General features: G+C 43.0%; 1 protein-coding gene across 1 annotated transcript; it reads right to left on the bottom strand.

Annotated features, from left to right (window-relative positions):
* Nucleotides 1-10,050: 10,050 nt before the first annotated feature.
* LOC123602380 (olfactory receptor 8A1) lies at nt 10,051-11,084 on the bottom strand. Its single transcript, XM_045486890.1, has one exon. It carries the CDS (start codon nt 10,975-10,977, stop codon nt 10,051-10,053), a length of 927 nt encoding a protein of 308 aa, XP_045342846.1. The 5' UTR covers nt 10,978-11,084.
* Nucleotides 11,085-16,597: the final 5,513 nt, after the last annotated feature.

Genomic DNA, 16,597 nt, shown 5'->3' with positions numbered 1-16,597 from the left:
AAAGGGATGGTTAATTATCTGTCATAAAAGTGAAGGCATGCCATATGTTATAAACTATAATCATTGAAAACATAAAATCATAAAATAAATTGTACACAGTAGGAAATGAGCTACTCTTTGTATTGATTACATAAGGCACCTCAACAGACAACCGTTTGTGCGTGTGTGTGTGTGTGTGTGTACATGCATGTGCGTGCATGTGAGTGTCACATAAAAGACCTCTACTATAAACAGTGCTCACTTAAAATATAATGCTAACTATGCCACATGCTAACTATGTAAACAATAATGATGTCATTAGCTTTATTTGAGTTTGGAAACAATTTGGGGGATATATTAAATTATTTTAAGAAGCTTCCCAGTAAATTTTGAGCAGATACATATATAGATATCTAGGTTACAAGCAAATGTGTTGAGAGCTGTTTTGCTATATTAGAGTATTAGTTTATCTTTTTAAAATATAGCTCTTGTGAGACAAATGGCCTACAGACTTCCCTTACCCTCTTCCTCTTAGATGTTACTGTCTGAAACCATAATAATCTCTGATATCAGGCCTGTATGTATGTGTGTATGTATGTATTTGCCTTTACTCCACCAACAAAAAGAGCCTGGAAGGGAAAAACAGGTATAAATACACATTGAGTATTGTGTGGAAGCAAGAGGGAAGGGCTGTTTTCACCCTACCAGGAAAATGGTGGAGGGGCTTATGAATAGTTACAGGATGTGAGAGCTATTCCCGGGCCTGAATGCTCTCCTTCCCATTACCTTCCCTTGGGTGTTCCAATTGGTTAGCTTCTGCTATAGCCAGTGATGGTTCTTAGCTGGAAGAACAGTCTGACTCTGGGGAACTTCAGCAGGAAAGACATTTATTGAAAAGGTATGGGGTAACTCACAAAACTGTACAGAACATAGGAACCAAGTTTAGGAAATAATTAGGATCCGTGGGAAGCCCAGTGGCTAGAATCAGTTATAACCACAAGTAAGGAATGTGCTGCCTTAAGTCACACTGGACATTGGCCATTACCAGTGGTCCCATTACCACTACGTATCACAGCTGGTTGCTCTGGAAGCAAAGTCCTAAGTGGGAGAATCTGATTGGCTGAGGTCTCTCTGTACCTTTTAGAGATTTGGGAAGCATTGACTGGCCCTACTCACTACCAATTGGGGAGATTTCAACACTCAAACCAGCACAGTTTTCCAGACAGAGAAGGGGGTTCTGGTGCTGGGGAGCTGAATATCTACCACACCCTACCCTTCAGGTCTCTAAATTTCACTTCCTCAGAGAAGCTATCCCTGAGCTTGGAAATTCAATTCAGCCCCACCATTTAATGCTTCCATCCAACCCTGTACTTTCTGTTGGAGCATTACCACACTTCTAATTCCATCTAATAACATCTAGGGCCTTTTTATGATAAGTGTTTGGTGGGAGGTGTTACAACTCATCGATTTAGCATGAACTCAAGGTCCATACACATGGGAGTGCAGGTGTGGTTAGGGTTCTCAGGGGAGAGGGTTTTCCTTTTTCCCCTGTTCAATCCAGAACCAAGACTGACACCAGCTCATGTCCTTGCCCTCAGCCTGTGTGGGGCAGTTTTCTTCTAGTTCGTTCACTCAAGTGTCATTTGCTTTGAGCATGGGTTTATGAGTGTGGTAGGAGGTGACATGGTCTCGAATCCCAGTCTGCATCATGCCAGTGCCCCTCGCTGTATCTCTTGCTCCGCCTGTGTGAAAATCCAGGTTCTTGGGCTCCAAGGACACCACGAGGTCAACACTGGCTCCAGCACTATCAGATTTCTGCTTTCTTAAATTTGTTTTTTCTTTGCTCTTACAGCAACTTTCCTTACTTTCCCATAAATCATACCATATAATGACAGGTCGCTTTAATATTGCCTATCCACTATTTTTATGTGTCTCTAGTGAGTTTTTTCCCCCCTGCTTATATAGCCAGAAATATTTATAGTTCCAGTAAATGTTTTTTTCAATTTAATGAATGGATGCTTTAATAATTATTTTCACTTATTTCTCTTTCATGCGCCTCTAGGTCACTTCTGTGTACTTGGTGAATCTTCCATTAAAAAAGCCATTTTCCCTAAAATAAACTCAGAACATTCAAATTTGGAACTGAGATTGACTCTCAGGGTGGGGGAGAGGTGACTGGACCAAGAGACTCTGTCCTGGATATTTCCCTGTCCCTTCTCTGTGATGTCCACCCACCAGCATGCAGGCCTCAGAGCGTCTCTACTTCTCCTCAACACCAGACAAATGACCACAACCTGGCTGCCCCGTGGTGCATCTTGAGACGAGGCCAGAGGGTTCTACTATGACTGTCCTAAAGGCTAGGGGATGACAAAAGGGAAATAAGCTTGAACCACGTCCACAGAATACACCTTATGAGATGTTATTTAATCATTATCAGCTTTGCGAGTCCCACAGAGGTGTCCACACCCCAGCTCCTAGGGCAGAGGCCACGCTTTACCCTCACTACGCAGGATCACATTTGGACCTGTCTACCTCTCAAAGTCCAAACTGAGGAAGGGAGGTCAAGACCTCTCCCTTTTACCATCTAGGCCCCTCTTCTTACACGTTGGTTTCATGTATGAGAATCCACGTATCTCCTATGTGATTGGCCCTGGCAACACCTTTTCTTTGTAGAAGAAGAATCCAGCAAGGCATCTCTTGTTTTGACAGTAAATGAAGGCATCAGAATTTGCACTCAGGCCAGCCTGACAACTAAGCCCATGCAGTTGGTGCCATATGATGCCACCACAAGGTTCGCATTTCTCTGAGCATCCAGGTGATTGTTTTTCACTTTGAGCCCATGTGGCTTTACAGATGAATCGCCAATCTTAACACAGATAAGGACATGGTGTCTTAAGAAAGAGCTTGGTCTTTTGAGATACACTTCTGAGATGTGCACTGGCATGTTTGCTCTGCTTCTTACTAACCCCCAAGTTGGAACTAATTATTTCACTTTTGTTAACCTCAGCTTACTTTATCTGTAAAATGGAAATATTACCAATATCTTATGTACCAAGGTGTGACAACCTCGATGCTCTTTCCACTGCTGGGTTTTTAGAATGTTGGCAGCCAGTCTCATGGACACATTCCTTATCCATCCCAACCCAACCTTAAATAAGGAGGCTGAAGAACTTTCTGGTGAAGCTGACAAGCCTAGAAGATTACACGTACTGATAAAGTGGCTTACGTATCTTTTAACTAAAACAGTGCTTCTCAAAATGTGGTCCCAAACTTAGCAGCATCAGCATCACCTGGAAACTTTTTAGAAATGCAGGTTCTCAATTCTCACCCAGAGATAGTAAATCAGAAGCTCTGGGGTACAGACCTGCACCTTGTCTTCCTAAGCCTTCTAGGTCATTCTGATGCAGGCTCCAGTTTGAGACCCACTCGTCTATCAATCAATGACCTATTTCAATTACATTGGGGTCTTAGGTCATGAAACAATTATGGTGCCCACTCTCCCTCATCCACATGAAATTCAAAATATAATTTTAATATTTGAAATGAAACAAAAATTACATAGATTCTGAAATTAGTTTCTAGCCTGTTTTAATTGGAAAATTGTGGAGACGGTTTCTAAAATCTTTTCGGTATCCTGATTCGCTGGTGCCCAAGCACAGGCTTCATCTGCTTGTTTCATTATTTTCTGCCCAACCCACAGTAATGAAACTTGGTCAATGTATGCTTCACCCATGGAGCGGTCTTATTCTGAATTCCATGCAAAGACAGGAATAAGGTGGCGGAGACTCTCTCCCACTGCATTATGTAGTGGCAACAACACAGTGGAGAGGAACTCCTGGGCCAGGGACATCAGTGGCAGGAGGAAGCCCAAGTCTATGAACATGACTCTCTGTTGGGCACCAGGGCTTCCAAGAGCATGTGCCCTGCAGCTGTGTGTACAAGCAGCAAGACACTGTTGAGCACTAGAGTAGGGGTGGGAGGGGGGTGGGGAGGGGTGGGAAGGGGTGAGGAGGCAGAGGCAGCAGGTGGGATCCCACAATAGGCAGGGTGAGGACAGGACAGCTTTCAGTAGCTGAGCAGTTATCTATACTAGAAGCAAGAGATGCTTCTCTAACTGTCCAGGCCTCTGATAATTAGAGGAAGGCTGGACCTTGCAAGAGTCTTTGCCGAAGGAGGATCCAACTTCAGCTGGGACTGGTGCCAGACTGCTTACCCTGAGCTGTCCCTGAGCTGGTGGAGCTCCACTGCTTTGTGCTAAACTCTCACAAATGAGGAATTTTCAGCATGGTGATGGAGAGAGGGAAGCTACAGGCCAGCGAACCTCCATAATTGGTGTGGGAGTCGAGTGGAATGTACTTAAATGTATCGAAGACTCTAATTTTGCCGTTTGGAATGAGAATGGAACCCCAAGACTCTGGGATTATTACACCTGCATTTTACTCTTTCTCCCAGTGAAGGTTTTAGCTCTGGACTGTGGTTCCTCTTCCAAAACTGCTGTGCATTTGATGCTAAAGACCATACTTTCCATACCCTCACCCTGGAACATTTTCCAAGCTGTTTCAACCATATTATATCCTTCTAAAAAGCTCAGGAATGCATAGGAGGAAACAAAAGTACAAAAAGCATGAGCTTTCAAAGCTGCAGTCAAAAGACCAGGGATGATAGTATCAGTTTTTTGTTTTTGTTTTTGTTTTTGTTTTTGCTGTGTAACTTTTGAGGAACTGAATATACAAACACATAATGGCCAGACCATGTGTAAAAATAGACTTCTTACCTGCAATCTCTGCAGCAACCAGCCTGCGAAGCCAAACCACAGCCTCTGGAATGATCAGCCCAGAATGGTCAGGATTCAGTTGTTGACTGCCAGCTTTGCTGATTTCTGCCCTCCGTTCCAACTTGGGACCACAGAAAGCCAAATATGTTCCCCAAACCAATCACATAGGGAGCCCTGTGTCTAGTTAGCCTGTCTCCAGCTTCCCCATGCAAACTGCCCCCAATTAGAGCCCCTCTGAAGACATCTCCCTTCTTCTCACTCCCTGGACCCTTTATGAGTCTCTACCAAAGGGAAGCGCTGAATAAGTAGCCTTTGCTGGTTCTCATTTGGTGGCTTTCGTTTATTCCACACTTTAGACCACCCACTTAGCCCTATTTTTCTTATTTGTAAACAGTATATAAGATGATTTCACAAGATGGTAAGATTGATTGATACTGAACATTAAGGTGCCATCTAAAAAACATTTTATTGAGGTGTGATTGACATACAGAATGCTGTATGTATTTAATGTATACAACTTGATGAGCTTGGGGATAAGTATACATCCATGAAACCATCACCACATTTAATGCCATGAACATACACATCACCTCCACAAGCTTCCTTCTGTCCCCTATTTAAAAAAATTTTTTGGGGGGGCGCCTGAGTGGCTCAGTTGTTTAAGCGACCGACTTCGGCTCAGGTCGTGATCTTGCGTTTTGTGAGTTCGAGTCCTGCGTCGGGCTCTGTGCAAACAGCTCAGAGCCTGGAGCTGCTTCAGATTCTGTGTCTCGCTCTCTCTTTGCCCCTCCCCTGCCCATGTTCTGTCTCTCTCTGTCTCTCAATAATAAACGTTAAAAAAAAATAAATTTTTTTTGTGATAAGGACACAGCATAAGGTTTACCATCTTAGCAAATTTTTAAGTATATGATACAGTATTGTTAACTATAGGCAAAAAAGGAAGACACACTTTGAGGTATAGGCTGAACATACTTTTCAGAGGACACACAAGAAAGAATGTTGCATGTATAAATATTCCTTCTGTCTCTAATAGTATGAAAAATGAGTAAGAAGCTTATGCACTCACATAACCTTCATCTCTTTTTAAGAAAACCCATAACATGTAGGGAAAAAAACCACTGAGAAAGCTGAAATTAAATTAGTCTCAATATGGTTTTCTCATAAAGAATAGTCTTCTGCATATAAATTTGAATTCACTGTAAAAAAAAAAGATGCTTTGGGGGTGCCTGGGTGGCTCAGTCAGTTAAGTGTCCGACTTTGGCTCAGGTCATGATCTTACAGCTTGTAAGTTTGAGCCCTGCATCAGGCTCTGTGCTGACAGCTCAGAGCCTGGAGCCTGGTTCAGATTCTGTCTCCCTCTCTCTCTGCCCCTCCTCTGCTCATGCTCTGTCTCCCTCTCTCTCTCAAAAATAAGTAAATATTAAAAAAACTTTAAAAAAAAAGGTGCTTTGTAAAGTATAATATGAGGGACAAACATATCTTAGCTCAACTGTATGACTTGCCAGTCAGGGAGAGGAGAAGCAGCTATGGGCAGACACATGGGCAAAGGTCACCTCCTTCCACAGCAGTCTTCTTAGACTCTGTGAGAGGTGCTCAGTCCTTGGCCTTCTCTGGCCGTGCCCCTCCCCAATGGCTGAACAGATCCAAGGGGATGTGTCCAGCCAGAGCCTCTACACCTCATTCTGGACTTGTTCTCAGTTTGGGAATACCAGGATTTCAATGCAATTTCAAATACCCTTTACCTGCTTATAAGGCTCTTCCTGAGGCCTGCCCCCTAAAAGCGGACCACATAGCTGGCTGTTCATCCCTAGACCAAAGGGGTTAGCAAGGGATGGCTGCGTGCAGGGGATATGGACGGAGTCGGGACACACGGATATCCATAGATGTGTCTGTGTGAGGTCCCTTGTGAAGTGGGATAGCACCAGCAGTGGCAAGCAGAGAGAGCATGCTGTGGCCACGAGCAGGGGGCCGGGGGCCAGGCAGAGCCTTCCTTTAATATCACTGTTCTGGCGCAGAACTCTTAGCATCCTGAGATTTCTAAATTTGAACTTGGCATTCTAGCTTGTTTTGAAGGTATATTTGTCAAGGTAGGAAGAAGAAAATATTTAACACTTTGTTAGCTGGATTTTTAACTGCTAAATATTCAGAGGCCCTTTCTCCAGGTCTCGCAAATATTAAGGGGTGGGCCTGCCTGACCCCCCAGTCAGCTGTTCGGTGGCCAGCTCTGATCTAGACCTTCTTGGGCGTGTTGATTGGTATGCATCTGGTGGGGGGTGGTGAGTCTAGAAAAAGGAAATTTTATTTCTGTTTTCCCACTCCTTTTTTCCATGCCTCTTATCTCCCTGGGTAGCCATTCTAACCTACTTAATGTATACTTTATGTTATTTTTTTCTGTCTAAATGTGTTTTTTTCCCCCCTGGTTCATGTGAATATAATTTTGTATTCATAAGTAATACTGTGCTTTATACCCTGCACAGCACTGGAGCTCTCTCTAGGCTATATCGCTCATAGCTAATCCTCTGCTTCTAACTGCTGCCAAGTCTCTGCTGTAGTCTGTTTACGTACCCAGTGGTGGGTGTAAAGAGATATCTCATTGTTTTAATTTGCACTTCTCGGATTAGTAATTGGTTTAAGCATCTTTTCACATGTTTGGCGGCCCTTCAGGCTTTCTCATCTGTAAAATGTTTGTTGTATACACCTTGCCCATTTTTTTTTCTGTTGCTGTTTTTCTTCTTGTTGGTTTGCCCCTGTTTCTAATATATGCTGGTTAGATGTCGTCTTCCATGCTGTTTCTTTTAGCTCTATCTGCTGCGTCCTTTGCTGAACAAATATCCTAGGAAGTGAAATTCATATGAAATTCACCAATTTATTTAGCCTTATGCCTTCTCACCTTCAGCTAACAAATATTTTCCTACATTTTTTCCTGACTAGAGGGGATCGATAGTGGTAGAGATCTCATCTTTGGAGAAAGGTCAGGAAAAAGTAGGTAGCCACTTGGGAATGGCTCTTTCTTTCTTTCTTTCTTCTTCTTTTAATGTTTGTTTTAGAGAGAGGGAGACAGAGAGCAAGCAGGGCAGGGGCAGAGAGAGAGACACACACAGAATCCAAAGCAGGCTCCAGTCTCTGAGCTGTCAGCACAGAGCCTGATGCGGGTATCGAACTCATGAGCTGTGAGCTCATGACCCAAGCCGAAGTCAGACGCTTAACCGACTGAGCCACCCATGTGCCCAGGGGAACGGCTCTTTCAATATCCATTCTGCCCTCATTCTAGTCAGGTTAAAGACTCAAAGTTTCATACCCAATTCCCTGGTAGCTGGAGCCCTGGGATGTGAATTCGTTACCATTTGAAAGGCGGCATGAGGTTCTCACGCTTCAGTGTGTCTCAGAATCACCTGACGGTTTATTAAAGCACAGATTGCTGAGCCTGCCCATGAATTCTACAGGTCTGGAGCCTATCCAGGGCCTGAAAATTTACATTTCTAACAAGTTCCCAGGTGAGGCCATCATGAGTGTGAGTGGAATCTTCACCGTGGCGGTCGTGATGGTGGCAGGGCCAATAGGAGCTTCTGGACCCTCTAAGTCAGGTCCTGCAGAGTCACTTTAGGGCCTCCCCATTTCCCCAGTCATTCAAAGATCTGTTAGCGACTAGTTTCCTGTATTATAGTCCTTTCTGCTTGAGAAAATTCGAGTTATTTCCGTTTCCCATAATAAACCACTGCTTGATACAATAGCATACCAAAAATAGCTTTCAAGGACAAGAGGTTGTCCACAAATCCGTTGCCCTACGTCAGGCTGCTGAGCCTAACCCTTGTATCCTCAATTCCATCATAGGCAAGGGGCGCAGGGAGAAATTTGTCCCGAGGCCCCTGGATTTACTGAGCGAGGCTGACAGTAGAGCTATCGGTCATTTCAGCAGGACAAGAGATTTGCAGCGATGTGTCACCTGGGGTGACCCATCATCCTGCTTTGTCTGGGACCGGGAGATTCCCCAAGATATAGGGCTTCCAGTGCTAAAACCGGAAAAGGGCCCAGCAAACCGGGTCAAGTTGGTCACTCTAGTGTAACCTTTCCTAAGTGACCTTGAAGGAGTTGTCTATAAAGGGAAAGAAGCTAGGGCAGGTGATAAAAGGTGCGGATCTGAGAAATTATTTTTTTGGAGGTATATGAAATCGGAAGAGCATAAATAGGTCAGGCTTAACAGGCTGTTCAAAAGGAGTGTCGGCCTAAGGCATTGGGGATAATGCGTGAGAGCCAAGACTGTGGGCTCTGGGTTACTTACACTTGGATCTCAGTGTAGCTTGTTTGCCAGTGATGGGACTTTAGCACGTTACTAAACCAAGTTTCCATATCTGTGAAATGAGGATAACAACAGTACCTACATGTTATGAGGTGTAATTGTAATAATGTATATAAAGCAGTTAGGGGGGTTGCATGGCTCAGAGTAGGCACCTCAAAACATGTGACCGGGTCTTGTTTTTTTTATTGTCACTATGAAATTACATACAGGGGTCGTGTAGAGGTACTGGGGCGGGAACAAGCAGAGAGGAGTGAAGGCAGGGGAGGAAGTCTGGATGAGGAAGGAGCTGTGTATCATTTCTTGGTGACTTTCACATTCACCTCTCTTTGCCTTCTATACTCCCAGGCACAAAAAAAGAAGAATTGGATTGAGTAATAGTTTCTGTAGGGAAGGTAATAAAATAATGGATGACTTTCAAATTCAGTGCTGACATTTTAGTATTTTATTTTATTTTATTTTATTTTATTTTATTTTAAGCTTATTTATTTATTTTTGAGAGAGACAGAGAGAATGTGGGTGGAGAGCGGCAGGGAGAGAGGGAGAGAGAGAAACCCAGGCAGGCTCCACACTGTCAGCACAGAGCCTGATGCGGGGCTCAAACTCAAGAAACAGTGAGATCATGACCTGAGCCAAAACCAAAAGTCAGACGCTTAACTGACTGAGCCACCCAGGTGTCCCTCAAAGCTGAAAGTTTAAAATTTTTAGTAAATGTTTACCAAAGGTTTCAGGAGAGAAAATGGATTTCAAGTGAAAGAAAATATGAACTTGAAATGATTTGGTTTCAAACAGAAATGAGAGTCCAGAGAGGAAGGGAACGAAGAAGGATGAAGGGGAGGAGGCACTCATCCAACTATGTACCCAAGTTAATGCTTCCCATCGTGGCCGGGCAAGCATTCACAGGGCTTCCCTGTGTATCACAACTTGATTTTAAAATCGAAAAAGAATAACATTTACCTCAAAACATTTTTTCCCCTCAGTGCTTTCTACATGGCATTTGCATCTAAAGTTTTCTCCTCAGTGTTTTCTGCACGGCAGCCTTTACCTCCTTATTCCTCAAGCTGTAGATCAGGGGGTTCAGCATGGGGATCACCGTGGTGTAGAACACGGAGGCCACATTCTCCTTGGCCACAGAACTGGCCGTGGAGGGTTTTAAGTACATGAACGCTGTAGATCCATAGAACATTCCCACAGCTGCAAGGTGAGAGCTGCAGGTGCTGAAGGCTTTGGACCTTCCCTGTGTGGTGCTGATGTGGAGGATGCTGGAGAGGATGAAGACGTAGGAAACAAGGACTGTTAAGCTGGTGACTGTGATGTTGAATCCAGCCAAAAAGAACACTGTCATCTCAATATGATAGGTGCTAGAGCAGGAGAGCTTCATGAGGGGCACGATGTCACAGAAGTAATGACTGACGAGGAACTCACAGTAGGACAGTTTTAACATCAGGCCAGTGTCTATTGTTGCGCCAATGAAAGCCATGGCATAGGCTGCAGCCATCAGCAGGGAACACACTTGAGGAGACATGATGACATTGTAGAGCAAAGGGGTATAGATGGCGACATAGCGGTCATAGGCCATCACTGTCAGCATGTAACTCTCTGCAACGACAAACACAACGAAGAAGTAGAGCTGTGACATGCACCCCGCATAGGAGATGATGTTCTTCTCTGACACAAAGTTCACCAGCATTTTCGGGGTAATGACAGAGGAGTAGCAGAGATCCACAAGGGACAGATTGCTGAGGAAGTAGTACATGGGGGTGTGAAGCTGAGCATTCAGACAAATCAGCGTGAACATGCCCAGGTTCCCTATGATGGTGACCAAGTAGATCCCAAGGAAGAGGAGGAAGAGAGGGAGCTGGAGCTCTGGCCGATTTGTCAATCCCCTGAGAATAAACTCGGTCACTGTAGAGTGATTTTCGGCAGCCATTCCCCTGTGATTGGGAGCCCTGTGGGGATGGGAGAGAAGAGCCCATGAGAGCCTACATCTTAGACTTCTTGGCAAAGCTGGTTTTGAGCACTTGAGTTCAGTTGGGTGATCCTGGGCTCTTTCCCGATGAATCCTCCCTTCCTTTGGCTGTTGGCTGGGAGAAAGACCAGGCTCTGGGTATTTCAAAGACCATGAGGTTGGGAGGAAAAAGGGGACAAGATCTGGGGCTTTTACCACTTTTATGTTTCTCAAATATCCTACAGCAATGGTTCTTAGGGTACATTTTTTGGACCAGCAGCATCAGCACCATGTTAGAGATGCAAACTCTCAGCCTCCACCTGGGACCTACCAAATCAGAAACTCTGGGTTTATATATATTTATATATATACATATATAATTAATATATTAATATAATATATAATAAATAATATAATATATATTAATATATATGTTAAGTTTATGTATTTTGAGATATTGTGAAAGAGAGTACACCTGTGCATGCAGAGAAGGGACAGAGAGAGAGGGAGGAGTGGAGAGAGAGAATACCAAGCAGGCTCCTTGCTGTTAGTGGGGAGCCCGACACAGAGCTTCAACTCATGAACCTTGAGATCATGATCTGAACTCAAATTAAGAGTTGGATGCTTAATGGACTGAGCCACCCAGGCTCAGTCCATTTTTAAAAAGTTTCGTAACCTGCTTTTTAAAAGTACTTTAATACATTGTGTCATTTGATTCCTATAATAATAATAACTCTGGCACTAACCTTATTTCCATTTCTTAGATATAGGAGCCTTTAAATCCTTAGGATGTGCTATGAAGACACAAAAATCTGATTTGCATTATAAACTTCATACGTTATATTATTGGTGGTATGGCATTTAACTTCACAATAAGTAGTCTCAGAAGTAGCTAAGTTTTTTTCCATATATTACTAAGGAGAAAACAAATTTCTTCTAGATAACAACAATAGTTTACAAAAACTTACATTTTCCCCTTGTACACAATTTTCACCTCTTTTTTAAAAAATATTTTTTTAATGTTTATTTTTGAGAGAGAGAGAGAGAAGAGAGAGAGAGAGAGAGAGAGAGAGAGAGAGAGAGAGAGAATGAGCAGGGGAGGGCAGAGGGAGAGAGGGAGACACAGAATCTGAAGCAGGCTCCAGGCTCTGAGGTGTCAGCACAGAGTCTGACAAGGGGCTCAAACCCATGAACTGTGAGATCATGACCTGAGCTGAAGTCAGATGCTCCACCCAGGCATCCCACAATTTTCACCTCTTAAAACAGTAAGAAGCATAGAAAATCCACCTTGAATACACCATTACCAGAAATCAATGTGTTCTACAAAGCAGTGCAGAGTAAATACCACTCAACGTGGTGTGGACTGGAAAATCCTAGATAGAACTGATTTAAATTTAATTTTTTACTCCCATAATCATCTAATGATATGAAATAGGCAAACGTGATCCATATATTTGATATCAGTTACTACAATGATTACCTCTAGTTCTACCGGACCATAAGAGGCTTGGGCTTGCAGCCTATGAGAACTCAGCACATAAAGAAGAAAACGCTTAGAGATGAAGGTAAACAAATGCTTAGAAATAAAGCCTGAATTAGAAACAGGAGTTCATGGAAGAAATTTTTTTTTATATAATTGCATTAAATCTGTAATTGAATACTGTGCTGAGAAAAAAAACAACACAGTCTCCTGGAAATTTTAGGGGATGCCTTGGTTCCAATAGTTAGGAAATAAACATCAAGAAATGAAGGAGCTGTCCAAATTTATATCTATTCCTAAATGTATTCCAAGAGGCCAGCAGGGTTATGAAAAATGGGTCACTGGGGGTCTGTTTATATAACACATGGGCAGAACCTCCTGGGATTCAGTCATTTCAGAGTCTGGAGTCCTTGCTGAAGAAGCAATTAGAGTCTTGGTTTATGCCTATGCTGGGAATCATGGTTTGTCTCCCAGGTGTGTTAATTTTCCTTTTATTTGGAGTCATCTTCAGCCTGGGAAACTTAGAGTCTAATGCCAGCATTCAAATATTTTACAGCCAAACACCCCATAATCACCACCATCACCACCACCACCACCACCACCACCATGACCACCAATGTCAGTCATTACCATCAACATCTTTAGTTACAACCATTATGGTTACTACTAATTATTATTCTTCATTAGGCATACTCAATGAGGCTTAAAATGTTTATTTACTTACTTATTTTTGGAGAGAGAGACAGGAAGAGAGAGAGGGAAAAAAAGGAATGAATGGGGAGAGGTGCAGAAAGAGAGGGAGAGAGAGAATCCCAAGCAGGCTCCATGCTCAGGGTGGAGCCCAATGTCGGGCTCCATTCCACAACCATGAGATGATGACCTGAAGAAACAGAAAATTTGAGCAGACCCATAACCTATAGAAATTGACTCAGTAATCAAAAATCTCTGAACAAACAAGAGTCCAGGGCTGGATGGCTTCCGAGGGGAATTCTGTCAAACATTTAAAGAAGAATTCATACCTATTCTTTCGAAACTGTTCCAAAAAATGGAAAGGGATGTAAAACTTCAACACTCATTCTATGAGTCCAGTATTACCTTGATTCCAAAAGCAGACACAAATCCCAAGAAAAAAGGAGAATTATAGACCAATATCCCTGATGAACATTGATGCAAAAATTCTCAACAAGATACTAGGAAATTTAATTCAACAGTACATTAAAAGAATTATTCACTAGGATCAAGCGGGATTTATTCCCGGGCTGCAGGGCTGGTTCAATATCTGCAAATCGATCTACGTGTTACACCACATTAATAAAAGAAAGGATAAGAACCATATGATTGTCTCAAAAAACACAGAAAAAACATTTGACAAAATACAGCATCCTTTCTTGATAAAAGCCCTCAAGACAGTAGGGATAGAAAGAACATACCTCAACACCATATAGTCCATATACGAAAGAATCATAGCTAATAACATCCTCAATGGGAGAAAAAAAAACTGAGAGCTTTTCCTCTAAGATCAGGAACAGGACAGTGATGTCCACTCTTACCACTGTTGTTCAACATTGTACTGGAAGTTATAGCCTCAGCAAACGGACAACAAAAAGAAATAAAAGGCATGCAAATCGTCAAGGAAGAAGTCAAACGTGTGCTCTTTCCTGATGATAGGATACTCTATGTGGAAAACCCAAAAGACTCCACCAAAAAAACTGATAGAACTGATGCATGAATTCAACAAAGTCTCATGATACAAAATCAAGGTACAGAAATCTGTTGCATTTCTATATGCCAATAATGAAGTAGCAGGAAGAGAAATCAAGTAATTGATCCATTTACAAAACCATAAGATAGCTAGGAGTAAGCCTTCACCTTTGGAGGTAAAATATCTGTACTCTGAAAACTATAGAACATTTGTGAAAGAAATTGAAGAGGACACAAAGAAATGGAAAAACATTCCATGCTTATGGACTGGAAGAACAAACATTGTTAAAATGTCTATACTACCCAAAGCAATCTACACATTCAATACAATCCCTAATAAAACAACACCAGCATTTTTCACAGAGCTAGAACAAACAATTCTAAAGTTTTTATGGAACAACAAAATACCCTAAATAGCTAAAGCAATATTGAAAAAGCAAAGCAAACCCAGAATCATCACGATTCCAGATGTCAAGCTACGTTACAAAGCTGTAATCATCAAGACAGTATAAAGAAAGTACTGGCACAAACACACATACACAGCTCAGTGGAGCAGAATAGAGGACCCAGAAATGGACCCACAACTATATGGTCAACTCATCTTCGACAAAGCAGGAAAGAATATCCAATGGAAAAAAAGACAGTCTTTTCAATAATTGGTGTTGGGAAAACTGGACAACACCATGCAGAAGAATGAAACTCGACCACTTTCTGACACTATCCAGAAAAAATAAATTCAAAATGGATGAAAGACCTAAATGTGAGACAGGAAACCATCAAAATCCTAGAGGAGAAAACACATAACAACCTCTTTGGGTTCAGCTAGAGCAACTTCTTACAAGACATGTCTCTGGAAGCAAGGGAAAGAAAAGCAAAAATGAACTCTTGGTGTTTCATGAAGACAAAAAGCTTCTGCACAATGAAGGAAACAATCAACAAAACTAAAAGGCAGCCTATAGAATGGGAAAAGATATTTGCAAATGACATATCTGATAAAGGGTTAGTATCCAAAATCTATAAAGAACTTATCAAACTCAACACCCAAAAAACAATAATCGTGTTAAGAAATGGATGGAAGAGGGGAGGGGGCCAAGATGGCAGAACAGCACCAAAGTTTTTTTTTGCATCTCTCATCTCTGAAATGCAGCCAGATCAACACCAAACCATCTTGCACACCAAGAAAACTTATTTGAGGATTAACACAACGATCTGAACAACTTGAACCACAGAATTCAGCAGATATGTGGTGTGGAGAGTTGAACTGGGGGAGAGAGAAGCTGTGGAGGGCAGGAAGCTGTTTTTGCTTGTGGAAAGAGGACAGAGATGGGGGGAGAGCATAGGAAAAGCACCCCCCTCCACCGGAAAGCAGCTGGAGAGGAAGTGGAAGAGTGGAAACAGCACAGGGACTAAACAAAAAAGGGAGAAAGAGAAAGGAGGGGGTTTAAATTCCATTAAGACTCTATAAACAGGGGGAGTGTAGAGTCTGACACTCTGCAGCTTGATACCTGGTGGTGCTCTGGTGGGAGGGGCAAATCCCCAGGAGCAGACAGCAAGGTGCAAGGGGTCCTCAGGCCACATGGGGAGAGGTGGGTTCCTGCTGTGGGGACATTTAGTTGAGACTGTGCGGCCTCCCCACAGGCAAAGGTCCCAGCAGACGCTGGAGAAAAACCACATATCCTGGTGTTGGAACAAGGACAGTAAGGGTGAAGGCTGGCACCAGATGTGTGTTGTGATTTACCATAAGCCCTGAAGTGCTGCTGCTACATGATTGAGTGAACTTTCTCTGGGGTGGGCTGGTACCAGGTCGTAGTCTCTGGGCATCTGCTGCAACATGGTTGTGTGAACATTCCAGGGGGTGGGCTGGCACCTGACCATTATTTGACCAGATCCTCCCCCAGAGGGCCAGAACAGGTCAAAACCACAGTCCCTCAGAAATGAGGGATTAGGAAAAACAGCCCCATCTGAGACAAAACTCAGGAGGGAGGTGCCACCTGGCAGCCTGATGGCTTGGTCATGGACAGTGTAGAAGGGGGGGGGGGGAGTGGATGGAAGCCAGAGAGAAAGGAGGGGTACTTCATTGCTGGTTGAGGAGAGCACAGTGTTCTGATACTAGAGACTGGGTAGCTGGGTGACGCTATTTTCACCCCTTCTGCGCATGTGGGTACATGCCTACACGTGCCACAACGATCTACCCCATGTAAACTAAACAGTGCCATGTAGTGGAAAACAGAGCCATTACACTAAGTCCCGCCCAATTGGGCCAACTGAGCTCTTGAGGAACACCACAAGTCTCTCTTCTGTGTCTGCTTAGTTTACGGATTTTAAAGTGCTTCCTGGTTTGACTTTTAGGGGAAACTGGATGTAATTTCATTAGTATTTCATTCTGTTCACTGGTCCATCTATTAATTTTCTTTTCTTTTT

This window comes from Leopardus geoffroyi, chromosome D1 (assembly GCF_018350155.1).
Source record: "Leopardus geoffroyi isolate Oge1 chromosome D1, O.geoffroyi_Oge1_pat1.0, whole genome shotgun sequence".
Lineage (NCBI taxonomy): Eukaryota > Metazoa > Chordata > Mammalia > Carnivora > Felidae > Leopardus > Leopardus geoffroyi.
The sequence above is the reverse complement of the archived record's forward strand: the minus strand, read 5'-3'. Positions and strand labels throughout refer to the sequence as shown.

What these genes read in the sequence shown, in the direction of transcription:
- LOC123602380 (XM_045486890.1), bottom strand. Translation starts at nt 10,977, where the DNA reads ATGGCTGCCGAAAATCACTCTACAGTGACCGAGTTTATTCTCAGGGGA.